At 44.3% G+C, this 27,144-nt stretch overlaps 2 protein-coding genes and 1 long non-coding RNA gene across 3 annotated transcripts in view; 2 read left to right on the forward strand and 1 right to left on the reverse strand.

Annotated features, from left to right (window-relative positions):
- Positions 1-3,714, forward strand: part of KCNMB4 (potassium calcium-activated channel subfamily M regulatory beta subunit 4) — a 44,188-nt gene extending 40,474 nt beyond the window's left edge. Inside the window, exon 3 of the mRNA XM_001512240.3 lies at positions 2,058-3,714. Coding sequence (XP_001512290.1) covers positions 2,058-2,226 — 169 coding nt within the window. The 3' untranslated portion in view covers positions 2,227-3,714. The remainder of the gene's footprint in view (positions 1-2,057) is intronic.
- A 2,069-nt stretch (positions 3,715-5,783) lies between these two features.
- Positions 5,784-27,144, forward strand: part of LOC114816369 — a 31,205-nt gene continuing 9,844 nt past the window's right edge. Inside the window, exon 1 of the long non-coding RNA XR_003764136.1 lies at positions 5,784-6,131. This is a non-coding gene — a long non-coding RNA (uncharacterized LOC114816369). The remainder of the gene's footprint in view (positions 6,132-27,144) is intronic.
- PTPRB (protein tyrosine phosphatase receptor type B) overlaps positions 19,454-27,144 on the reverse strand; it is a 102,800-nt gene continuing 95,109 nt past the window's right edge. Inside the window, exons 32-34 of the mRNA XM_029078476.2 lie at positions 24,460-24,595; positions 21,011-21,131; positions 19,454-19,788 (exon numbers count right to left, since the gene is read on the reverse strand). Of these exons, the coding sequence (XP_028934309.1) occupies positions 19,766-19,788; positions 21,011-21,131; positions 24,460-24,595 (280 nt within the window). The 3' untranslated portion in view covers positions 19,454-19,765. The remainder of the gene's footprint in view (positions 19,789-21,010; positions 21,132-24,459; positions 24,596-27,144) is intronic.

Raw genomic sequence — 27,144 nt, forward strand, 5'->3', positions numbered from 1 at the left:
CAATGTGTTCTCCCAACCGCTTAATAGAGGGCTGTGCATACAGTAAGCGCTCAATGAGTAGGACTGATTGATTGATAAATAAAACGAAATCCAAGACAGGGCCCCGTTAAAAATGTTCTGTGTTATTTTCATCGTGCCATTTGCTCAATGCGTGGCTTTACTGTTGCCCAGATGGGCCAGTTTTATGGTTTAACCACTGACTGAGGCTACAAATTGGTCATTTCCTAAATTATCCTGCAATTGTTAGGTTATTGCCGGCAGGAAATGTGTGTCTCGCTACTGTGGGTCAGTACTCAGCAATCAGTAAGTGCTCGATAAATCCACCGATTGGTCAATTGATTAAGGCTCCTTTTTACCTCCGCTAGAGCCCTAAATATCAAGCAGTTCTATCCGAAGGAGTTACATCTTCTTCCTTAATGAGATAATAATAATTAATAATGATTACGGTACCTGTTAAGGTATGCTTACTGTGTCGCAAGCACTGTTCTAAGCGCTGAGGAAGACACAAATCAATCAGTCAATCGATTGATCAGTGGTATTGATCGAATGCTTACTATATACAGAAAAGAAGCCCTGTCCCACATAGGGTCGCAGTATAAGGGGAAGGTCAGGTGTTCCACACTTTTTAAATTATTATTATCCTATTGAGTAATATGATGATAATAGTATTTGTTAAGCACTTACCAAGTGCCAAGCACTATGCTAAGTGCTGGGGCCAGTGTGGGATAATCAGATTGAACGGTCCCTGTCCCATACTTGATTCTATTCATTGCTATTGTTTTTGTCTTGATTCTATTTATTGCTATTGTTTTTGTCTGTCTGTCTCCCCCGATTAGACTGTAAGCCCGTCAATGGGCAGGGACTGTATCTGTTGCCGATTTGTACATTCCAAGCACTTAGTACAGTGCTCTGCACATAGTAAGCGCTCCATAAATACTATTGAGTGAATGAATGAATACGGGGCCCTCAAAACTAAGAGGGAGGGAGGTGAGTGTTTTCTCCACATTTACTACTTTTGAAGGTATTTATTGCACTTACTATGTGCCAAGCACCATTCTATGAGCTGGGGTAGGTACAGGGTAATCAGGTTGGACACATTCCCTGGTCCATTTGGGGCTCACAGTCTTCACCCCCATTTTTCAGATGAGATAACTGAGGCACAGAGCAGTGACTTGCCCAGGGTCACACAGCAGAGAAGTGATGGAGCCGGGATCAGAACCCCCACCTACTGACTCCCAGGCCTATCCACTACGCCACGCCGCTTTGCAACCATTGAGGAAACCGAGACACAGAGAGGTTAAGTGACCAGCCACGTTCACACAGCAAGGGAGTAGTTGAGCTGGGGCTAAAACCCGGGTCTCCTGGCTCCCAACCCTGGTGCTTTCTCCTCTCCCGGGTTGCGTGCGAGGCGTCTCTTAGAGTTGGTCATCTGATTTGGATAGTGTATCATCAGTGTTCAATTATGGAACCGATAAATAAATCATCGAGAGTTCCCTGGTTGTGTCTACCGAGTGCTCTGTCGTACTCTCCCAAGCGCTTAGGACAGGGCTCTGCCCGCAGCAAGCTCTCAATCAAGTCGACTGACTGATTGAAATACCACGGATTGAACTGTTGACGGGCATGAAGCAGTTTGGCCTAGTGGCAAGAGCATGGGCTTGGGAGTCAGAGGTCGTGGGTTCTAATCGCAGCTCTGCCCCTTGTCTGCTGCGTGACCTTGGGCAAGTCACTTAACTCCGCTGCGCCTCAGTTCCCTCATCTGTAAAATGAGGATTAAGACTGTGAGCCCCTCGTGGGACAGGGACTGTGTCCAACCTGATTAACTCGTATCTACCCTAGCGCTTAGAACAGCGCTTGGCACGTAGTGAGCGCTTAACAAATACCGTAATGATAATTACCACTAGTTATTATTATAAAGGATAAAAGCGAGCATGGGTCTTGTTTTCTTACTGACCGGCTTTTCCCTTGCCAGACGGCTCGGAACGACTGTTTTTTGGCAGCTCGCTGATCCGGTGTTTCTTCCCCTCCCCTCCGCTCCCCTCTCCCCGTCCGCCCTGCAGACCAGACGACGTGCTCCTCAGGCGGACCCACGACGACATCGTCCTCCTGCACTGCTTCCTCTGGCCCGTGGTGGCCTTCCTGGTGGGAGTCCTCATCGTGCTGCTGACCATCTGTACCAAGAGCCTGGCCGTCAAAGCGGAGGCCATGAAGAAGCGCAAATACTCCTAGGGGGAAACCACCCTCCGGTTCGGGACAGCCAGCCAAGATGGGGGAGGGACAGAGTGCGAGGTGCACTTGTCTGGGGCTCCCCGGCGGGCGCCTTTCGGCGGGCCGGCTTGAGAAAGGTGTCCGGAGCCGGTGACCGGCCGAAGACCCCTGAGGACGGTGTCCTGTGGGATGCCCGTTGATGGCTTCTTCCTCCGTAGCCGTAGGAACGGCCGGGGTGCCACCCGAGACTCTACTCTCAATCTCTCGATAATAGAAACTAAATAATTGTGCTATCTGTCAAGCGCTCACCGTGTGCCGAGCACCGCGCCGGCTACCGAGCGCTTCAGTCAGATCAGACGCAGACCCCGTCTCACTTGGGGCTCACGGTCTGAAGGTTAGACATAGCTGAGCAACGTCTCACCCGTTCAGTTAGCTGTCTGGCAAGATCATTTTAGAAGACCGACCGCACTTACTTTCGTTTAAACCTCAATACCCTTTCTCTTGGTATCATGCAGTATCTAACTATTATGACTAGAGGTACGTAAACTATTAAAACAGACCCTTCTGGGTTCATTTAGTTTTTCATATATTTTTCTTTTGGCATCCAAGGCCAAGGGTAAGGCTCTGAGAATTCTTCTGTTGATTTCGCTGGGTACGGGAGTGTCAATTTGGTATGTTGATTTATGCCCCACTCTGGACCAAACTGTATCGCTCGATTATTCTGCTTGTCAAAGTGGCTATTAATGTCCAGAAAGAGTTCTGCTACCTTTATTAAAAAGGCAGACTGGCTCTTGCTTGAAAGAAGATTATTATTCCCTTGATTCAGTGTTTCTAGTCTCCAGTTATTTGCGATGCTTAATTAAAGACTATCTCTCTTTGCCATAAGCCTCGTAGACCGGAGAGAAGGTGTTCTGTTAACCGAATCATCTCTGCCTAAATACTGTTTTATCCGAGAGCCCGCTGGGAGCGTGTGAGTGTTCTGGTCAACCGCAGCCTTTCCAGTGACTACAATACTTTCCGTTTCGTTTGTCCAAGTGGCTGTTAGAAGCCTACGCTCTATCCTTGGGTGTAGCAAAACCGCCTCCCGTCTGATCCAAAAGAGCCCGTCAAGATGATTGACGTTAAACTGGTTCAGCTAGCGATCGGCTTGGAGGTCCGCATCGGAGCTGTTGAGCTCCTTCGGGACACTCTGCCATGTTAAATGTTTATTTTCTGTCTTCTTTCTTGGTCTTTTTCCATTCTCATTAGCATAAAGCAGGGAAATTCCTCGAGGTGTTCAGTCGTCTGAATCAATCTAAAGTACTTCCAGTTGTGTTCCAGGTCCAGCGTTCTGAGCTTCCTGTGCTTTAACAGAAAGCTGATTAGTGAAGCCACCTTAACTGGTGTCTGTAACCGTGTCCCCTCGCAAAACATGCCCTTGATAAATACTTGATGAGGTACAACTGTAATCCTTCGTTGTAAGGCTTGGATTTCAAACCTGCCCTTTATTAAAAATATTATAAAATGCCATCGGGTACTTTGACCTTACTATAGCTGATAAAGCCCTTGTGTCTTCTGACTCCTCTGCAACAATTTTCCAATTGGAATTCAAGGCTTAAGCCCTCCCGGCTGTTTTCCAAGGAAGAATGAAGAAAAGAACTGCATTTTCTGGGATAACAGGTTCGACTGCCTCATCGGGTATCGATCACTCCGAATAATGAATTATACCACTTTAAGAACACTTCATTTGGATGGCCCCAGTTCATATTTCAGCGGGAATAAGATTTCTGTTTTCCTCTCATTAAGGTATCAAATATTTGATTATGAAACCAGCAGGGACAACAAAAGCAGTGCTTATGTTTGGCTAAATTCCAGGGGAGGGGAGGGAGAGAGGGGAGTGACGGTGTTCAGGAGATAACACTTTTATTTTATTCAGCTATACTACCTTGACTTCAAGTCTATGTTTCCTTTGTGGTAATCTTGTTGCCTTAGCAACCGACTGAAACATTCCTTACTGCGTTTCATTGAATGATTGAACATCAGAGGAAATTGCTATCTTTGGGTCATTTTGTCACTGAGGGAGATGGCGAAGACCTCTTCATCCACTTGGTAGTTAACGTGCTCAGGACGCATGCGATTCTTTAGGGGCAGAATATAAGAGCTTCCAGTAGAAAGCCCTCTGTTTGTTGGTCAAGGAGAAAAAGAGATAGGGCACATATTTGCGGCTCGAGTCTCATAAATCCAGATTAACTGAATCCTTCCATTTGGGCCCTAGCAGGGCTTGAGACTGCATTAGGCAATTAATTCTCTTAGCAAATAGATGAATTCCGTATAGCCAAGCTTAGTTTTATAGGTCACCCTATTCTTACCCCGCTAGATTATGGCTCCTCGCTGCCGCTAGAAGTAATCTTCCATTGCTACACGCAATTTATTTTGGTTGTAGGGATCAGCCGAAGACACGTAAAAATGACAGGTCTGAACTCCAAGGGAAAACTCTTCAATCACACGTCTATCGCACACGCAGGATGTGGCAAACTGCAGGGCGGCACGAGCAAAGACCAAATAACTGGTCTTTTACTGTTTTTTGTTTCTTTTAATACTTGTTATGTGATTACTAGGTGCTTCGCTGTATTAAACTCAGGGGTAGATACAAAATAATCAGGTTGGACAAAGTCCCTGACCCACATGCGGTTCATAGTCTAAATAGGAGGATTTAATCCCCATTTTGCAGATGAGGTGACTGAGGCACAGAGAAGTTAAGTGACTTGCGCAAGGTTACAAAGCAAGCAAGCAGTGGAGCTGGGATTAGAATTCAGGTTTTCTGGCTTCCATGCCCGGGATCTTTCCACTAAAGCCACACTGTTTCTATTTGAGGAGCTGAAGAGAACTCTTTCATCGATACCGTTGATGGATTAATAAACAGAGGGAAGTTGGGATTATCCCTGGTTTATGGGTATATTGCAGCACGACCCGGGGAGGGCCCAGTTTCTTCCCCAGATTCTAACAAGTCCTCCTCCAGGAAGCCTCCCCTGATTATCCCCCTGGATCCAAAGTTGTATAGTCCCATCAGCTATCTCCAGCACATAGTTACTTATCTATCCTATCCGCAGTGTTTATATGTGTTTAATCAATTGCACATTCGATTACTCCATTTGCTCTATGATTTCATCAGTAGTATTTGAGTGCTTAGTGTGTGCAGAGGGTGGATATTAATTGTAATGAGTATATTAGCTTTGGTAAGTTTATTAAGTATATAGTGCATCTGTCAAGTGCTTGGGAGAATACAGTATAACACTTCGGTAGGCCACAGAGCATTTTTCTCTCTTTAGAGTGTCAGCTCTTTATGGGCCGGGATAATGTCACTTGTACTTTCCATGAGGTTTTTTTTTTTTTTACAATGTACTGTGCCCCGTGGACACTTGTAAATGCCGCTGGTAGTAATAATATTTATCAGGTGTTTACTGTGTGAAGTGCACTCTACTAAGTGCTGGAAGAAAATATACAGGTGGGAGATAAACACAATCCCTGCTCCTCATGGGGTTCACAATCTGAAAACTACTTTTACTGCTCAATGGGGGCAGGGAATGTGTCCTCATTGTTATATTGTACTCTCCCAAGCACTTGAATAAATACAATTGAATGGGAGGGAGATGAATTGAGTGAAAGGAGGGTGGGCCAGCCCGGAGTTTAATGGTCTACAGGTGGAGAGGAATTTGAAAGGCCCGAGAGGAGGCGGTGGTGAATGTTGTGGTAGCTGAGAGGGTGGTGGAAGTGGGAAGGTGATAGGACTAATTAGGGAATGCCTGCTGGAGGTGATGACTTTTTAGGAGGGGTTTAGAAAGAGATGATCTGGTATGATCTGGTAAAGAGAAAGCTGAAGCGCTCTGAGGTTCTGCTGAGGAAGAAGCTCCTGAAAGAAGACAGGCCGGAAGGAGGAGAGAGGAAAGGTCAGTAAGATGGATTTAATGTATCAGAACTCACCTGTTCTTCCTCTGTTTGTCCTTCCTATAGATTTGTTCTTTGTGGGCAGGGGATGTGTCTACCAACTCTGTTATACTGTTTGCTGTATATTGAGAAGCAGCGTGGCGCAGTGGAAAGAGCATGGCCTTTGGAGTCAGGGCTCATGAGTTCGAATCCCAGCTCTGCCACTTGTCAGCTGTGTGACTGTGGGCAAGTCGCTTCACTTCTCTGGGCCTCAGTTCCCTTATCTGTAAAATGGGGATTAAGACTGTGAGCCCCACGTGGGACAACCTGATTCCCCTGTGTCTACCCCAGCGCTTAGAACAGTGCTCTGCACATAGTAAGCGCTTAACAAATACCAACATCATTATTATTATTATTATTTTCTCCCATATGCTTAGTACAGTGCTCGGCACCTAGTAATTACTTGATAAATGCTATTGATTGATTAAAAGAAGAGACCACCGTAGTTAAGCAGAACTTGCCCCCCCCCCCCACCCACCTCATACACACACACACAGCATATCATATCATGGTGGGAGTCCAGTGAGAGCTCTTGAGTGATTGCTTAGAGAATGAAGGAAAGATTTATGGGGAAGAAAGGGTACTGAGGCAATTAATAGAATATAATAATAATAATGTTGGTATTTGTTAAGCACTTACTATGTGCAGAGCACTGTTCTAAGCGGTGGGGTAGAGACAGAGGAATCAGGTTGTCCCACATGGGGCTCACAGTCTTAATCCCCATTTTACAGATGAAGTAACTGAGGCACAGAGAAGTGAAGTGACTTGACCACAGTCACACAGCTGACAAGTGGCAGAGCTGGGATTCAAACTCATGACCTCTGACTCCAAAGCCCATGCTCTTTCCACCGAACCATGCTGCTTCTCTATTATTAGAATATTAATAATAGAATATTAATATGACTAAATGGGAAAGTGTGGCCTAATGGGTAGGGCATGGACCTGGGTTTCAGAAGGACTTGGGTTCTAATCCTGCCACTTGTCTACTGTGTGATCTTGGACAAGTCACTTCTCTGAGCCTTTGTTACCTCATCTGTAAAATGGGGGTTAAGACTGTGAGTCCTATGTGGGACAGGGACTGTGTCCAGCCCAATTATCTTGTATATGTACCAGTGCTTAGAACAGTGCTTGGCACATAGTATGTGTTTGCTTCTGTTTCATATATAATTTAATAATATTTGCAATAACATTTAATTATTATTGTTTCATAAGCACTCAGTAGGTACTGTTGATTGATATGACAGGTGCATTATGGTGGTCATACAGTGCTTTGCACACAGTTAAGTGCTCAATAAATATAATTGAATGCCTGAGGGAGAGAATGGCAGAGCTGTTAAATAGAACCTGGTAGAGAGACAAAGACCAGCTGGTTTTCCTTCCCCCAGTGCCTCTGCCCGGCAATTCCCCTGACCCTCTGTCCTTGCCACCGGATACTAGTTGAGCAGAAACTCCTACCTACATGACCAGTAAGGGATTCTAGATTAGTTTGGATTCTTTGTAAAATTCACTTGAATTTGAAGAATCAACTGTGCGTTTAGGTCAGCCTCAATTTCTGGAAATACGATGTTAGGTTGAGAAGCAGTGTGGCCTAGTGGAAGGAGCAGGTGCCTGGGAATCCCGGGGCCTGGATTCTAATCCTGCCTCTGACACTTGTCCGCTGTGTGACTTTGAGTAAGTCACTGGACTTCTTTGTGCCTCAGTTACTGCATTAGCAAAATGGGGATTAAGACTGTAACCCCCACGTGGGACATGGACTGTGTCCAACCTGAATATCTTTTATAATAATGATGGTATTTGTTAAACACTTACTATGTGCCAAGCATTTTTATCTACCCCAGGGCTCAGTACAGTGTTAGGCATGTGGTAAATGCCTAACAAATACCACCTAATAGTAATAATACTGATCTTACTGGGGGAGGGGGAATGTGTTTATTTTTGTACTCTCCCAAGCACCTAGTGCTCTGCACACAGTAAGCGCTCAATAAATAGGATTGAATGAATGTTGTGTAGGTATGCTCTTTAGCATACCAAGGATTATTAATAATACTAATAATTGCGGTATCTAAGCGCTTATGTTATGCCGGGTACTGTACTAAATGCTGGAGTGGATGCGAGCAAATTGGGTGGACCCAGTTCCTGAAGTGCCACTAAAGCTTTACTTAGTTTTAAGGCCACCTTAATCTCTATTCCTCAGAGTTAAGCCTGGGATTTCCTTCCATGAAGTTGATTCCCTATTGAACGAGGAGAACTCCTAAAATAGCTTTGCCTGTTCTGAATTCTCTGTTTCAGTCAACAGTTATATCACTGGGTGCTTTGAGTAGTTCTGTTTTATCATGTTCCCAATTTCCTGCTTTATTTAAAGATATGCAGTCTCTTTCATGTGGCTCAATTACTGGCTGCTTTTCAAAGATCACGACTGACTAATCTATGGGCAACTAGGGCTGTTGCTGGGTGGGGGTGGGGGATTAGCCCTCCCTCGTTAAGATGATTGAAAACTGATGCTGCCGTTACTTGCTGTCTAAGAAATTTGGCATTTAAGAAACTCACCTGGATGGCTGCTTAGCAGATGTCTGACCTTTTGGCCAGCATTGATTGCACAGACTTTTCTCTCCCCACGTCCAAATGCGATTGAAGTCTTTAGGTTTTTATAGATTCTTGCAAAGGTATGAGCAGGATGGGTGCAGAAGACCTAATCTAGCGTGGCCTAAAAAGTTGACAGCAGTGAATTTATTGAAAGAATGCAAATGAGGGTGGTGGGGAGGATGTGCAAATTTAGGCAAGGCTGAATTCAGAGAGGGCAAGCATCTGGGTCTGGGGTTCAGTTCATGGATTTTAGTATAGGTCAACTGAAAGGAGAGGTTCTTTATGTTGACTACCAGGGAAAATATCCTGTTATTGAGGGCTCGGGAGTGCAGAGGAAGTGATGTAATTCTGTTTTCTGGATGAGTAAAAATATAATTAGGCGAAGCAGACTGGTCTAGTGGAAAGAGCATAGAACTGGGAGTCAGATCTAATCCCAGCTCCATCCCTTGACTGCCATGAGTCCTTGGGCAATTGACTTCTGTGTACCTCGGTTTCCTCATCTATAAAAGGTGGATTCAATACCTATTCTCCCCTCCCTGGTAGACTCTGAGCCCCATGCGGGAGAGGGATTCTGTCTGGTCTGATTTTCTTTTATTTACTTTAGTGCTTAATACATACTTTTTTTTAAAATGGATTTGCTAAGTGCTTATTTTGTGCCAGCCACTGTATTAAGCATTGTGGGATAGATACAAGCTAATCAGGTTGCACACAGCCCCTGTCCCATGTGGAGTTCACGGTCTTAATCCCTATTTTACTGATGATGCACAGAAAAGTGACTTCCCCAAGGTTGTGCAGCAGGCAAGTGAGAGAGACAGGATTAGAACCCAGATCCTCTGATTCATTAAGTGCTTAGCAAATATTATCACCACTCTAATCACAGAGGAGTTCATTGCAATCTCCTAAAACACGGGGGTTACATTCTTGGAGAGGTCATGTTGTGTGCGGCTTAACTGGTGCCCAGGTCCTGACATCATATAGTGTCCTAACCTTAATAATAATGGCATCTACTATGAGTTGGGTAAATACACGATAGTCCGATCAGGTCCTGTCGCTGTCCCACTTGGGGCTCTCTGTGAGGGAGGGAGAGCGTGTGCCTTATTCCCACTGTACAGATCAAGGAACGGAAGCACAGAGGGGTTAAGCGACTCGCCTGTGGTCACACAGCAGGCCAGAGGCTGAGCTTGGAGTGGAACATGGGTGCCCTGTTTCCCAGATGAATGCAGGCTGTCAGAAGAACGTTAAGACTGTGAGCCCCACGTGGGACAACCTGATTCCCCTGTGTCTACCCCAGCGCTTAGAACAGTGCTCGGCACATAGTAAGCGCTTAACAAATACCAACATTATTATTCTATAGGTCCCTAACAAAGTTTCTTCCAAAACTCATAATGAAAACACAAGTTATGAGAGAACCATGTAATCCCAAAGGAGTAGTCTTCTCTAGAAATGTCTAGGTCTTTCGAATTTGGGTTTCAAATAGGGATGTAGGGGCTCCTTTTTTTTTTTCAAAAAAAAGGGAAGACCCAGTTTCCAAACATTTATGAGACTTTTAGTAAAACAAAAAAGTGTTTGCAGAATAAGAATGGACAGTTATTAATAACCTCCACTGACACTGTCCTTTCTTGGTTCACCTGTCTCTCCGACTGCTCCTTCAGAGGCTTTTTAGCAGGCTCCTCCTCTGCCTCCTGCCTTCTGATAGTGGGGGGGGGGTGTCCCTCAAGGCTCAGTACATATCTATAAATTATATATTTTATATTATTTCTTTATATTAATGTCTGTCTCCCCCTCTAGACTGTAAGCTCATTGTAAGCAGGGGACATAACTTTGTATTGTACTTTTCCAAGTGCTTAGTACCGAGCTGTGCACAGAGTAAATGCTCAATAATTACCATTATTGACGATGGTGGTGGTGAATGAGCAATAAACCATGTTAAAAAAAAAAGATTGAAAGTGTATTCACTTTCCCAATAATTAAGTGGATTTCCTCCCCGATTCCCCAAAACAGAGTTTGTCTTGCAATGCGCTAAGCGAGGAGGGACTTTGTTAGTTTAAGAGTAAAACGCAAATCAGGCAGTAATGGAAACCTCCCTCTGGGGGCTCTTAATTATAGCGTTTACTTCCATGAATCTAACAGATAATTAAGAATGGTAATGTGTGATGGGCTGTCATATTCCCAAGTTCACCCAAGGCCCAGAAGGGCATTTCACCCTAAAATGATTGTGTTTCACCTCGGGTAACCTGGCCTCATTCTCTCAGCAGGTGGGGTAAAGTGTTCCAGCACACTGCTATTTTAATACGAGGAGTTCAAAGGGGAATTGTAAAATTTCCAACATAAGTATTAATCGTGGCTGAACAGCCATATTAATGCACAAGAGAAAATCTCAGTGGTTTCACAAGGTCCTTGTGACTGCCTTGGGGCTCAGTTTCCCCAAAGGAAACTTCACCTGTCGTTCGTGAATGTGAAGGACAGCCTCTTCACCCACCCACACACGCACCCCAAACGCATCAACTCTGGCAGGTTTGATGAAGATTATTTAGATCGATCTTAATTTAGGGTCTTTTTCCTCTGTAAGGATCTTGAGGGCAGGGGGTTTGCTTCTCTTTTAAGGTCTGTAATCCCCTTCTAGACTGTAATCTCATAGGAAGGGGACGTGTCTACCAACTCCGTTAGAGAATACTCTCCCAAATGCTTAGCACAGTACTGTGCACACAATACGCACTCAGTAAATACAAGTGATTGAACTGTGGGGATCTAGGTGTTTTGTGGGAAGGGCGACAACTTTCCTGTGCAACTGGGGCTCCAAAACCCGGGAGCTCTGAGGTAATTGTTCTTTCTTTTGAATAACGATTGTGGTATTAAGCACTTACTGTGTGCTAGGCACCGTACTAAAAGCTGGGATGGATACAAGTAAGTCGGGTTGGACAGTGTCCCTGTCCCACAAGGGGCTCACGGTCTCATTCCCCATTTTACAGATGAGTTAGCTAAGGCCCAGAGAAGTGAAGTGACTTGCTCAAGGTCATACAACAGACAGGATTAGAACCCACATCCTTCAGAACCGTAGTGGATGGGAGGAGGGATCAGATCTGCCAAATCTGGTCACTGGTGGAAGTGACTACCTGGTATCTATGCCAGTGCTTGGCACATAGTAAGCCCTTAACAAATACCACCGTTATTATTACGTGCTGGGATAGACTCCCAAAGAACCAGCTTTGCCTTTATGTGACCTGTTCTGATGCTTGCCTACATTTCGGCTCCAGTTTCTAGTTGTGGAGATGGCAACTGTGTGTGTGTCTGTGTGTGTCTCTTTGCTCTTCCTCTGGCTTTTGAAGAAAGTCAATCTGAATGTTATACTCAAATATGGCTCACCAAATAGGGGAGGGCACAGTAGTGTCTGCTGCTGTTGCGGCTTCAGGAATATTCTGGTGTGAGTCCACCAGCTGCGTTAGTTGTCATTACCAGCCCTTTTACGGTGCAGGGGGCTGGGCACAGGAGTACTGAGGGAAGAGGGTGTGGGGATGGTTCAGTGCCAACTATCACTTCTACTGCCAAATGGATTCAAGCACACGCCCTTCTCGGAGTAGGTGTTGACGGTGTCCTACTGTGTTTTCCTAAACAAAGTGTGCAGGTGTCTCAAAGACAGGATGAGTCTTTCCATCAGAAAGTGCAGCTTCCCGCCATAGACTCCTTGTGGACAGGGAACGCTTCTACCAATTTCATAGACCAGTGCTTGGCACATAGTAAGCGCTTAAATACCGTAATAATAATTATTGCATTGCTCTCTCCCAAGAGAAGTGCTTAGTACGCACAGTAATCTCAGTGAATACCACTGATTGATAAAACTCCGTGGGCTCTCATCAGGCACATCTGAATGCTTGAATGAGAGTTCTAAGAATAAGATTTTTTTCTCTCCCTTTTCATATATTTTCATGCACAGCATAATTATTTGTATTGAAGCTAAATTCAAACTAATATGAATCCCTAGGATTTGTGCAGCACTTTTCTTCCTAAATACTCAAAGCTCTTTTACATCAAATTACTTGTACCATCCTCGGGAGGTAAGGAAGAGAAGGTCCTATCAACCCTGCTTTAAAGATGGGAAAACTGAGGCAGAGTGAGGTTAAGCCTTAATTCTCTTAAACTTGTTTGATGCAAGTTGCCCCTCTAATTTTTTATAGTCCTAGGTGTTATAAAAGTAAATTTCATATATAATCACGCAGGAGACAGAAAATCTGAAATAAGGTCTCAAGTTCAGAATATAATAACCTACTATTTTTCTAATGTGCTTGAACAGAATCTCCCTACTTTTTTTTTCACTGAATGTTGTGGTGAAAATGGGGTTTGATACTTTGAGAGGGGAAAATGGCTATATAAGGGAAGTAAATTTCTGAAAACAGACTCCTCTGAGCGAGTTCAAACGAAAAGATACGGTTGTGGGAAATGGCATCGGTTTTTCAGCTGAACTATGAAAAGACAAAATAATAATTCTGGAACTAAATTCAATGCCACAGACTAGATTGGTGATATTTTTTAAAGTGCTTTTGAGGGGACACCATTGAAACGTCTGCTGAGGCTAAGACTCCTGGAATACCCTGAAGTTGATAAGATGGTTGATTACCAGTGAAGTGAAGAACTAAATAAGAACCCAAATCAGAATCTAAGGTGGGGGAAAAAGACAAGTGCAGAGAACCCTTGGTAGCCATCTCAGCACACCCAGAATAAAGGTTAAATAATAATAATGGTATTTGTTAAGCACTTATTATGTGCCAAGCACATAGTGGGGGTAGATACAGGGTCATCAGGTTGTCCCACGTGGGGCTCAGTCTTAATCCCCATTTTACAGATGAGGTAATTGAGGCCCAGAGAAGTGAAGTGACTTGCCCAAAGTCACACAGCTGACAAGTGGCGGAGTGGGGATTAGAACCCACGACCTCTGCCACTGAGGAGAATGAACCAAAGCCACTGATGCTACTGCATCTAACTTAATCCGATCCCGCCCCCGTGCCCTGAGTTAGGGAGCTGGTAAGTGCTGAGTGGGGTAGACGGTCGCCCAGATATTGTTTCTGCCCCTTTTCAAAGTCGAAATATGACTCGGAGGGCCCAAGAATTCACCTTCATGGAGCAGGTTTGCTTTGAGGAGACTTTTTTCTTTTTTTCAGTAGATAAATACAGTTTGGGCCTCAAAGTTCATAGGACATGTTTTCTGCTAAATAGAAGCATTAGCAAGACAATGATAATTGTACTGATCACTACATATACTAAACACTGAGGGAGAGAAGCTGAATTGCACTTTCCAAACATTTAGCACAGTGCTGTGCACTCAGTAAGTGCTCAAAGAATACAATTGAATGGAATGGAATAAGCCCCATGTGGGACAGGAACTTGGTATGGGTATTATCTCTGTTTCACAGATAAGGAAGTAGAAGAGCAGTGTGGCCTGGTGGATAAGAAGTGAGAACAGTGTGGCTCAGTGGAAAGAGCCCGGGCTTGGGAGTCAGAGGTCATGGGTTCGAATCTCGGCTCTGCCGCTTGTCAGCTGTGTGACTGTGGGCAAGTCACTTAACTTCTCTGTGCCTCAGTCACCTCATCTTGAAAATGGGGATTAAGACTGTGAGCCTCACGTGGGACGACCTGATTACCCTGTATCTACCCCAGCGCTTAGAACAGTGCTCGGCACATAGTAAGCGCTTAACAAATACCAACATTATTATAAAGCGCAGGCCTGGGTTCTAATGCCGACCTAGCCACTGGACAAGTCACTTAACTTCTCTGTGCCTCAGTTACCTCATCTTTAAAATGGGGCTGAAGACTGTGAGCCCCATGTGGGACATGGGCTGTGTCCAACCTGATGATCTGGTAACTACCTCAGTGCCTAGAATGGTGCCTGGCACACAGTAAGTGCTTAACAAATGCCTCTTTTTGTTTTTGTTTTTTTTTAAAAAAAGGGCAGAGAAGATAAGTGACTGACCCAGGTCATGTGGTGGGCAAATGCCAATCCAGGACAAGTATATAGGTTTTCTGACTCCCTGTCCTATGCTCTTTCCACTAGCTCATGCTGCAGTGAGACGACAGCCACAGTTTAGCAAGCAGCATGGCCTAGTGGAAAGAGCCCAGGCCTAGGAATCAGAGGACCTAAATTCTAATCCCAGCTCCACCATTTGCCTGCTGTGTGTCCTTGGACAAGTCACTTCACTTGTCTGTACCTCAGGTTCCTCAACTGTAAAATGGGGGCGGTGCGATACCTATTCTCCCTGTTAGACTGTGAGTCCCTTGAGGGAGATTGACTTTGCCCAACCTGATGAATTTGTATCTTCCACAGAACGGAAAGCAGTGCTTGACACATGGTAAAGCACCGAACAAATACCATAAAAGAGAAACAACAAAAAAAATAACATCCCCCAAGTTCTGGATGTTTCAACTCCAGCAACCCTTCGCTCCCACAATATTGCCTGAATCCAGGTCAGGTGGGAATGAAAGGACAGGTCTGGGGAGGGAGAGGAGTGGAAGATTACAGCATCCATAAGCAGCCGCTGGTAATAGGGCAGATCCCGAGGTCCCAAGGGCTGTCACCTCATGATTGTCCCTACAGTGCTGAAGCACAACAGATCATTCTAGTAGCAAATCCCCTTTTGTTCCCTGTCCACAAAACATATAACCTTCACCTCTGTAAAGACACTTGGGGAATCCTGGAAAATCATTACAACTTTGCCTACAGTTTGCCCTTTGAAGACCAGTCTTCAAGACCATTGGTCTTGAAACTTCCATTTTCCCTTGTTCCAGGAGAAGTAGAGATGGATTCCACCAAGCATCATAGACTACACTATTAGATTGGTCCGGAATCACTTATAGATTGAAATTGGTCAACTCGACTGCTGTATAAATTAGCAGATACTCTCCACCAGAGTCTGCGCCTGTGAGACGGGTGTTTAAATTAACTCAATACACGAAGGCAAACCATCCAGGCCCCTGCAAGATTCCGACGTTCAAACCTAGAGAAGGGCTGTGCTGTCAGAGCAGTAATTCAAAAGGACATTAGAAGGTGTGAAATACTGATCATTCAGCCTTGTAGGATTTTCCTATGCAGTTTTAGCTAAAGAATGATAGAAATATTTACATAGTTGTATTGGACACGTCTCACAATTTGTCTTGGTCTGTTTAGCGTAGATTAATTTAAGATTGAATTTAAAAATTTTTTTTACAAGAATTGACATATGAGTTATGAATGTAATACTTAGAAAAATTCATAATAGACCTTTTATTTCTTATACAGACCTTTATTTTTAAGAGCATTAAACAACGATTGCCATTACTAAATGGTAATACCTATATAGCCAAATATCCTGGAAATAATAAAAGAAAGCTACTTCCCCTTGGGGTGTTTTTATGGGCCAAACATATTATTTTATGTTGATAAGCTCCATTGCCTGGAAGCATTTTTAGACTAGAATATGGTTTTGCATTACAACTGAACCAAATCTTTATACTTTGGCCTGACAGGACAGCTGTGCATTTTTGGATTCACGCCCCCCACCAACCCTCTCAATGACAAAGGTATAAAAGTATGTTCACTGAGCATTTTGGCTGCTCTGAAAGAGCAAGCGCAGCTACCTTTGATCTACTTGATTTCATTTAGTAAATTTTCTCTTCTAACCAGTGGCTGGAACAATTTCCAACTGCTCAAAAACAAAACAAAGGAAATTTATGAAGCTAGGTCTTTGTTTTTTTTTTTTTTTTGACTTACATTAGGCAATATCCAAGAATCTGCATTCTGTTTACTTCAGAGAATTCCAATAATGTGATCACATTCCCCCGGTTTCCAGAGACTGGAATAGTTTCAAGACTGGGGGCCCATTGTGGGCAGGTATTGTCTCTATTTGTTGCAGAATTTAACTTTCCAAGCACTTAGTACAGTGCTGTGCACACAGTAAGCGCTCAATGATTGCGATTGAATGCAGAGAATGAGAAATCTACCCCACTACTAAACGTTTTATCCCCAAATACAGAGAAATACTAATGAAAATACTTGGGTAAGGTGTGTTTGTGTGCATGCATGTGTAAGCTCATTGTGGGCAGGGAATGTGTCTTTTCATTGTTATATGGAAGTCAAGTGCACAGTGCTCTGCACAGTATAAGCACTCCAATACGAATGATTAGATTGAGTGTGTGTCTAGACTGTAAGCTCAAACTGGGCAAAGAATATTTCTGTTCATTGTAATCAAGCTGTTAGAACAGTGCTCTGCACACAGTAAGCACTCAGTATGACTGAATGAATATCATTCTCTCCCGAGTGTTTAGTACAGTGCTCGGCCCACTATAAGCACTCAAATAAGACTGTGTGCGTGTGTGTTTGTAGAGAGCTTAATCGAAGCCAGGCCTTGCTGGGATCTCAGCCGTGGGGCACGGGTGCAGATTTCCAGGACTTGTTTTAGGTACTGGCAGCTGGATGGAGAGCCCAGGTACTATTCTTAGCCCCAAGCGGGGTGTTGTCTAGATCAGGAGTGAGTCAACCGAGTCAGGAGCTACATGGGAGTAATGAAGTTTCTGCTCCTTAAACCTCCCTCCCCCACCAGCTCTCATCCCTCCGGGTGCACAGGAGACATTTCAGTCAGTGGGAGGGGGGCAATTTTCTAATGATCTGAGCTCCAGGTCCCCCTCCCAGGGCAAATTAAAGCCGAACACACACAGGGCCTTGGTTCTCTGTAGTTTTTCTCCAAAGAAGAGACCGAGAGGAAGAGAAAGTTAATGAGGAGTGACCTTTATCAAGTATTTAAAGAGAACACCTCTAGCTCTCATTTAGACTGCTGGCATTGGAGAGGTGCCTGTTGGATGTAAAGATGTTAGGAACAGAATTAGAAAATAAAATTGGAATCCATGGGATAATCAGAACGCCTGTTTTGTGGGCAGGAGGCAGGGAGAAACCCGAGGAAACCCATAGGAATTGACAGACAGCAAAAGACATTTTATAGGCTTTACACCTTAAGGCAAGTAGGGAAGCATTCTGAGCTGTTGAAAATTAACTGTATTCACTGAAGAACAATATAATGATAGTAAGGGGAATAAGGGACTCATCTCACAAGAATAATTAAAGAACTAATTATAAATAGCTTGGATTAATTACTAAATACAATCTGATAGTCTCCAACATTTTATGGCTATAAGATTTTGATGTCATTACGCAGACACTATACAAACAAGCAGTTGCATAGACAGAATTCACATTGAACCAGGGAAGTGGATTATTTCCCATGATATGGTGGGTATTGTGCAGTGATATGAAAACATATTGGACAGAATAACAACAACAAAAAAAACCCCAACAAACCAGTTTATGACAAATGGATCAATTCAGTTTGATTCAGTGTTCCTAGAAGAAAACTGTGTCAGGTGTAATCCAGTGTACGCTTGCTGTAGGGGAAATTTGGAATTAGCCAGCGGTATTGTTTAAACTGCTTTTCTCTCCAACTTTCCCCGAAGTGTGGTGGCCACTAAACTTTCACTCCCGAATGTATATATTTCATCACTTTCCCGGTTGTGGATGTTGGATAACAGGATTCTCGCTACACGTTGTAGATATTGGCATCTGCAGTAAAGTAGTCTTTTCCCCAGAATCAATTAGCTTATTTTTGAACTCGCTTCTCGGATCTCACGTGGTGCAGCTGGATATGCTGTTTCACCTTTATAAAAATGAACTAAAACAATTGAATTTATAGAATTTAAATGCAGCAACTCTTGGTGGACTATTAAGCTGATAGCAGATAGTTTCAAAATCAGTAATTTACTTTAACATTCTCAAATTAGACCAGACTGAGACTGTATATTCTATTATTCCTTTTTTCTCTCTCCTCTTCTTATTCTCCCTTTTATCTCACTCATCCTCTTTCACACATTCTCTCTTTAGGAGTTCAACCCCACACTGTTTAGAGTACAATCGTATCAAAAATCAACCCCTATATTGTGACAGTATCCCAACATAATTCAGTTTTGACTTTCTGGGAGGTGCTTAGAACACAACAAAACCATCAACAATAAAATAATAATAATTGGGGCATCTGCTAAGCACTTTCTATGGGCCAAGCAACGTACTAAATACTGGGGAAGATATGGCAGTGTGTCTACCACCTCTTTTATTGTACTCTCCCGAGTGCTTAGTACAGTGTTCTGCCCAATACATATGATTGACTGATACAGATGATCAGGTTGGACACAGTTCCTGACTCACTTGGGCTTCTCAGACTAAATAGGAGAAAGCATCCCAGTACATAAGGTTTTCTACTTGTTTAACTCCGGCTCGTGCTATGGGATCTCTTTTCTCAGAGGATGCCAGATATTCATTTGTTGTGAACATATCTGTAAAACGGACATGGGAATGGGCATATATCTACTTCATTTACTGTATAGCTATATATGAATGAATCTGCAGTGAGATGACCGCGTCTAGCAGGCGGTAATGAGTTTTAAAGTTGCCTGGAGATGATGTGCCTCGGTATTGTTGCCATTCTGCAATGGAAATAATCCTTTGGCTCAGATCAGAAGCAACCCAAATGACGCAGCTTTTCGGATAAACTACCACTTTGATTTCATAGCCAGAGAGACTGGCTGGCCTCACCCAATCACGGTTTATCTTCTCTGATGAATAAAATGTCAGATTTTTCTCTTTCCTGAAGGATTGTTCCTGTTCAAAAAGAGCCCATGCAAATCCAACACAGACTCATTCTTCCTGTCACGCAGGTTAAAAGTTTATGCAGAAAAACTCATTTAAAAATTTAGTATGGAAAAATAGTAATATCTGAAGCTTCATATTAATCATTATGAAAAATACATATTTACAGAATAACATCAAAATACAACTATGTACAATAATATCTATGGCACTTAAATTACATAAATTCTTTAAAATTTACCAGATTAATAAATTATACACAGTATCGACAGAAATAGTTGGCACCTCTCTAGTGCAAGTTTGAAATTTTCAAAAAATAACATGATGAACTGGTTTAAAGGGAATCACTCGGTTCCATTCCTAATGCCTTGAATAGACAGCATCTGGAAACAAGGGAAAGGCCAGTTAGAATGTCAGATTGCTCTGCTGGTCTGGGCTCTTCTAAAGTCTAGAGGGGGGAAAACAGACATTAATAGACATAAATAAATGACAGATATGTACATATGTGCTGTGGAGCTGGGACGGGGGAAGAACAAAGGGAACAAGTCAGGGAGATGCAGAAGGGAGTGGGAGAAGAGGAAAGGGGGGTACTTAGGGAAGGCCTTCTGGAGGAGATGTGCCTTCAATAAGGTTTTGAAGGGGCGGGGTGGTGGGGGGGAAATTGTCTATCGGATTTGAGGAGGGAGGGGCTCCAGGCCAGAGGCAGGACGTGGGTGAGGGGTCGGCGAAGAGACAGGCGAGATGGAGAAGTTTAGCATTAGAGGAGCAGAGTGTGTGGGCTGGGTTCTAGTAGGAGAGTCGCAAGGTGAGGTAGTAAGGGGCAACATGATGGACTGCTTTAAAGCCAATGGTGAGGAGTTTCTGTTTGTTCCAGAGGTGGATGGCTAGCTGCTGGAGTTTACACTGTAGACTGTAAGATTGTTGTGGGCGGGGGATGTCTGTTCATTGTTATATTATACTCTCCCAAGTGCTTAGTACAGTGCTCTGCACACAGTGCTCAATAAATGATTGAATGAATTTCTAATAGTGATCACTTTGATGAAGTTTAAGAGACAGAGGGGTCTTTGAGTCCTTTTGTGGGCAGAGAATGTGCCTGTTTTATTGTATTCTCCCAGCTGCTTAGTACAGTGCTCTGAACACAGTAAGCATTCAATAAGTATGATTAATCGATCTGGCCAGCGGGCTTGGCCTGAAGACTTTGTGCCTTCTGTGTGGACTTGAGGCTCTAGCCCGTCCTCTGCTTCTCACCCTTCTCATTCCCCACACTTGGACAGTGGTGGAACACAGCCCATCTAGACTGGAAGTTTACTGTGGGCAAGGAATGTGTCTACCAACCCTGCTGTGTTATATTCTCCCAAGTGCTTAGTACAGTGCTCTGCACACAGTTAGCACTCGGTAAATATCTCTGACGATCTCGCCTGCCTTATACGGGAGAGCTCCGCTCCCTCTTGTCCCACCGATTGCCACTTCTAGGCCCTCCCTGGCCTTGCTTTCGGAGGGCGGAAAGGCCAGCGAGACAGCCAGGGGAAGTTGATTTCCCTCCAGCTGTCGGCAAGATGTACGAACCCACTGATGGGTTACGAAAGCGTACGCGTTGGCCGTTACCTCTGTGATACTCCGGATTCACATTTTCATAGATTGGAAACAAGGGATTTTCTTGTTCGCTGCGCAGTTTCCTCGCTCTTAACACGTCTCGCACACACTGGTGTAAGTACACATATTGACACTGAAAAAGAGGGAAGGGAAATGTTAAAAGGGGAACAGACTTTGGGTGGGAATTCTCACAAATGAAAGCTCTCTTGGCATGACTCAACCTAGTTACAAATCCTTTCATCCACAGTTCTGGCCCAGCTAGCCAGGATACATATAGTGACCAGCTGCCAAGGATTGGCTGGGAAGAAATGGGGTTAAATAGCAGTTTAATAACCTTCGGATGAGGGGGACAAGGTTCTTATGAGCAAATCATGTGGATAACCTCAGTCAATACACACTATCCTTCTTATAATAATGATATTTTTAAGCGCTTACTATGTGTCGAGTTGTCCTAAGCGCTGGGGTAGATACAAGCTAACCACGTTGGACACTGTCCCTGTTCCACATGGGGCCCACAGTCTTAATCCCCATTTTACAGTTGAGGTAACTGAGGCCCAGTGAAGTGACTTGCCCAAGGTCAGACAGCAGACCAGTGGCAGAGCCAGGATTAGAACCCCGGTCCTTCCGACTCCCACACCTGTGCTCTCTCCACTAGGCCGTGCTGCTTGGTTAGGTAAAAACCAAATCACTTTCACTCATAATAGCCTAGTAATACTTCTTTAAACTGAAATACCAAGATATTTTTCCACACTAAACCTGGTGCCATCTCCACTAGACCAGGGAATCCAGGGAGATGGAAATCTTGAAGAATCCCAAGCTGAATTCTTACCCACATCCTCTCTCTGGCCCGGAGTTCCTTTCTCCTTCATACACGGCAGACCATCACTCACCCCACCTTCGAAGCCTTACTGAAACCACATTCCAAAAGAACTTGTCTGATTAAGCCCTCATTTCTCTTCCCTTCTGTAATGGCTGTGCACATGGATCTGTACTCTTCAAGCACTTGTTATTCACCCTGCCCACAGCACTAAGTTCATGTCTGTAACTGACTTTTAATGTCTGTCTCTCTCTCTCTAGACTGTAAGCCCCTTACAAGTCAGGGAATTTGTCTACCAAGGAAGCGGCATGGCATCGTTGCTAGAGCATGGGCCAGGGAGTCAGTAAGTCATGAGTTCTAATCCTGACTCTGCCCCTTGTCTGCTGTGTGACCTTGGATAAGTCACTTCACTTCCCTGGGCTCAGAACTTCATCTGTAAAATGGACATTGAGACTCTAAGCCCCATGTGGGACAGGGACATTTGCTTGTATCCATCCCAGCGCTTAATACAGTACCTGGCTCATAGCAAGCACTTTACAAATGTCATGATTATTATTATTACCAACTCTGTTGCTCTATACTCTCCCAAATGTTCTGTACATAGTAAGCACTCAAATACCACTGACTGATCTACTGAGCAGTGCCCCTTGGCCTGGGATCTTTGTGGCATAGTCCCGCCCGGCTCAGGAATTCCTGGCAAAGGCTCGCTTTCTGAAATACAAACATTTCTCTCCCAGCAGATCCTGTCTTTGTTTCATTATTTCAGGAAACGCTTGTGACATCCTGAACAGCTTGCTGCGGGATGACTTATGAAAAGAAGACACACACATCCTAGACACTTCCAGCCGAAAGCCAAAACCCATTGCCCAGGCCGGCTAATCAGGGAGAAACTGGAGATTCGGTTCTGGGAATGAACAAGTGTGTGGGCATTGGTGTTAGCATGCCATCTTGGAGCTGAGACATTTGTTAACTGCACAACAATCTCACACACACATCCACACCCTGAGATATTTAGCTCTGCAACAACATGTGTCTGTCGCTTTTGATGTGGCAATAGGGGAGAGTTTGTTCTAGATGTTTATGGCATAGTTACATAGATGGATAGGTCTATTTTGAGGGGAAAGAGCACAGGTATGGGTGTCGGGAGTTCTGGGTTCTAATCGCAGCTCAGCTTCTTGCCAGCTCTGTGACCTTGGGTGAGTCACTTAACTTCTCAGCGTCTGTTTCCTCATCTGAGAAGGAGAGGGGCCTGTATGTGGTGTCTATAGAGTGATGCCTCTGAGGAAGGAGTTGGCGTTGAATCGGGTTGCTTAGTATTTATTCTACAGCAGGCTCTGGCCCAACCTCAGCGTAGACTCTGTTGTCCGCAGTTACTACTGGAGAAAGAATGGATCCTTTTGGCGGATTGGAGTACGTCTCTCTCTTCCTGTCCCTAATCTGTTTTCTCCTCCCCAAATTCATACAAACTGCTCTGTTGCCAGTAAGCTCAAAGACACCTTAGCATGCCTGTCCCATCTTCATTCACTTATTCAATTGTATTTATTGAGTGCTTACTGTGTGCAGAGCACTTTATTAAGCACTTGGGAGACTACATCTTATTGAACTATGTTGATCACCTCTTCTCCCTCCTTCCACCCTTTCTCTCCAACCAGACAAATCTCTTTACTTCAATCCCGCACAATTCCTCCCTGCCCCATCTCTGGTTCTTTTCTCAAGTTACGTCCTCCTTCCGCGGCTCACTCCGAATCCCTTCAGCTCTTCTGGACTGTTCTCCAAATCAATCAATCCTCTACCTCATCATCCCAGATCCACCTCTACAGCCAGCCTCACTCGGGAGGACAGTAAAGAATTTTGCTAGTGCATTTTATGGTGACTTTCTTCATTCAATTGTATTTATTGAGTGCTTTCTATGTGCAAAGCACTAATCTAAGGGCTTGGGAGAGTACAATATAACAATAAACAGACACATTCCCTGCCCACATGAGTTGGGGTAGATATAAGCTAATCAGGTTGGACACAGTCCCTGTCCCCCATGGGGCTCACACTCTTAATCCCCAGTTTACAGATGAGGTAACTGAGGCCCAGGGACTTGCCCAAGGTCCCACAGCAGACATGTGGTAGAGCAGGGATTAGAACCCAAGTCCTTCTGCCTCCCAGGCCCAGGCTCTATCTTGCTACTTCTTAATGAAGTGTTTAACAAAGTAACAGATGCACGCAGTAACAGCTCTTTAAGACTCCTTGCTAAAAGTTATCCTAGTGATCCAGGGTCCGAGGTAGTGTAAAGAGTTCATTAGGGTTTTTTGGGTTTTTTTGGGTTAGAGTACAGGTCTGGGAGTCAGAAAGTCATGGGTTCTAATGCTGGCTCCGTCACTCATTTGCTGTGTGATCTTGGACAAGTCACTTCACTTCTCTGTGCCGGTTTTCTCTTCTATAAAATGGGGCTCGAGGCTGTGAGCCCCGTGTAGGACAGGGATTGTTTTCAACCCGATTTACTTGTATCCACCCCAGTGCTTAGTATAGTGCCTGGCACATAGTAAGCGCTTAACAAATACCATTATTAGTATTCCAGTCACAATTCCAACTAGTTCAGTTATTTTCACCTGCTTCTTCATCTTGTGACCCCATAGGGCTGCCAAGGTCTTACCTCAGTCTGGACCATGTGAACCCTGTGAAGTCTTAAATCATGTACGGCTCCATAAATATCCACCGAGTCCTTGGAGTCTAACTGCTGAAGAATTCGGTCCAAAGCAATGAAAGTTCCTGTCCTTCCAACACCGGCACTGAAAAAGATGGAGGATGAGGGGCTGAATTAGTCTTTCGTTTGCTTCACGTTTCTGCGGGTGGTGGATTTGCAGTAAGATCCAGTCATTCTTATGACTGCGCTAATTGCACCATCCTTAAACCTTATTAACTTGGACCGAGGGTTTGGGGGAAGGGAATTCAGTCTGAACTACTGAAAAGTCTAAATTATTGAGGTTGTTGTCAATTTTGAAATTTTACTTGAGGGGTGGTGTGTGTGTGTGTGTGTCTGTGATTGTTTTTAATTATTTCTAAATTTGATCAGGGTAGCTGGACATTCAGCAAAGGATAAACTTCCCAACAGACTCCCTGCAGCTTTGGTTTCTTTCCTGCTGCCAGCAGATTAATTCATGCTTTGTTAACAACCGACTAAATTAAATACTCGCTGCTCTAGATGATTGTTTCTTTTGGAAGTCTGGGATTCAATTACCCTGAATTCCAGATTAGCTAATTGCCGTGAATAAGGTTTTTACTATATTTTTGAAATGGGTGTGAGTCCTGAGTTGGGAGAGCAGGGAAGGCTTTTTCCCTGGGCAGACTGGAAGAAATCCATTGATCCCTCTAGAACAAGGGACTGTCCATGTCTTAAATTTATAGTAGTATGACCAAGAAGCAAATGAGAGTTAAAGCAGGGCTTTTAAGACATTGATCTGGTGGAAGATTAAGCAAACCAATCACCTCTTATCCCTACACCTGAATTTTATTTACTTCTAGGGAAAACATGCGAATTTGACAATTTTGGGGACACCTCCAAATTCTGCCTCTCCCTGCTGATCATTCAACACCTCTCGCTGACACTGGGGCCAATTCCCCCAGCATTTCGTTTGGCTCTCCATGCTGGCCTGGTTTCCATTCCCATAATGGATTAAAAAACAAAACAAAACCCAAAACCAAAAAAAAACACCCCAGTATACTATTTACACTACCTCGGACTGTGGATCACTGGGGTAACTTTTAGCAAGGAGCCTAAAAGAGCTTTGTATCCATCATTTTAAGGGCTTTGTTAAGAAGTGTAGCTCGGTGGATAAAGCAGAGGCCCGGGAGACAAAGGACCTGGATTCTAATCCTGTCTCTGCCACTTGTCTGCTGTGTGACCTAGGGCAAGTCACTTCACTTCTCTAGGTCTCAGTTACCTCATCTATAAAATGGGGATTGAGTGTGAGCCCCATATAGGACAAGGTCTGAGTCCAACCTGGTTAGCTTGTTTCTACCCCAGTGCTTAGAGTAGTGCTTGGCACATAGTAAGTGCTTAACAAGTACCATAGTTGTTGTTATCACTGAGAATGTCCACCCAGTTGTGGGGAAGAACAAACAGAGGCCAAGGAAGGGAAGGTGATTGGATGAAGGATCTAAGAGAGTTATGGAAGTCAGGCCAGAACTGTTCAGTTTGCTCTTTGTCGTATTTGCTCTTATTTTTCTTTCGGTCTATTTTTCCCCCATTTAGACTGAACCCCATGCAGGGCAGGGACTGAGTGTAATTTGGTTAGCTTGTATTTACCCCAGTGCTTAGTACAGCCCATAGTCACCACTCGGTAAAGACGTAACACCAGCGGTGATAATCATTATATGTAGCCCTGCAGCTTAATTCCACAATTTCTCAAATTCCCACTATTCTAAAACATTTTTACTGACCCCTCTGTATTTATAAATGCCACCCACCACACTCGCTGTGTCTTGACCTGAAAAGGACAAGTGGCTATTTGCCATTAAGTATATTCAAGTGTTCTCATCTGAAGACCCAATTAAAAGATAAGAGAAAGGATGTTTAGGGGAAAAGAAAGAGTAATGCTTTTATTCTGCTTCTAATAGGAGGGTGGAAATGTTTTAATCATGGATGAATGCCAGATTGGGGGTGTAGGGGGTTCCAGGAGAGGTTTCTGTTTTTAACCATGGATGAAGAAGTCTGTAGTAGGGAGGAGGGAGGGAAGGGTCTAGGAGAAGTCGCTGGAACTCTCCTGTGTCACAGAGGGACCAGGCCCCTGTGTTCTCCCTCTGTGAGCTGGGGATAGGTGACAATAACACAAATTTATGATGGTATTTGCTAAGCACTTACCATGTGCCAGGCACTGTTCTAAGCACTGGGGGGATGCAAGCAAATTGGGTTGGACACAGTCCCGGTCCCACGAGGGGCTCACGGTCTCAATCCCCATTTTGCAGATGAGGGAACTGAGGCATGGAGAAGTGAAGTGACTTGCCCAGGATCGCCCAGCAGACAAGTGGTGGACCTGGGATTGGAATCCATGATCTTCTGACTCCCAGGCCCCTTCTCTATCCCTTCTGCCATGATCCTTATAAGCTCACACATCTAGCTCAGAGAACAGAGGTGCCTGGACCACTCCTCGAGGTGCTAAATGCACCCCGGGGTCTCCTGGAATACAGTGATTGGGCGAGGGGGCAGGTTTTGTCCCCAAGCCCATAGTTTACTACCACTGTTCTCAAGTGGGGATTGTGTTCTAGACTGACCATGCCACCTGTTGTGGACTAGATGGTCTTGGGTGTTTTGGGCTGTCCTCGGCAAATGTCCTACTTC

Source organism: Ornithorhynchus anatinus, chromosome 14 (assembly GCF_004115215.2).
Source record: "Ornithorhynchus anatinus isolate Pmale09 chromosome 14, mOrnAna1.pri.v4, whole genome shotgun sequence".
In the NCBI taxonomy this organism is placed as follows: Eukaryota; Metazoa; Chordata; class Mammalia; order Monotremata; family Ornithorhynchidae; genus Ornithorhynchus; species Ornithorhynchus anatinus.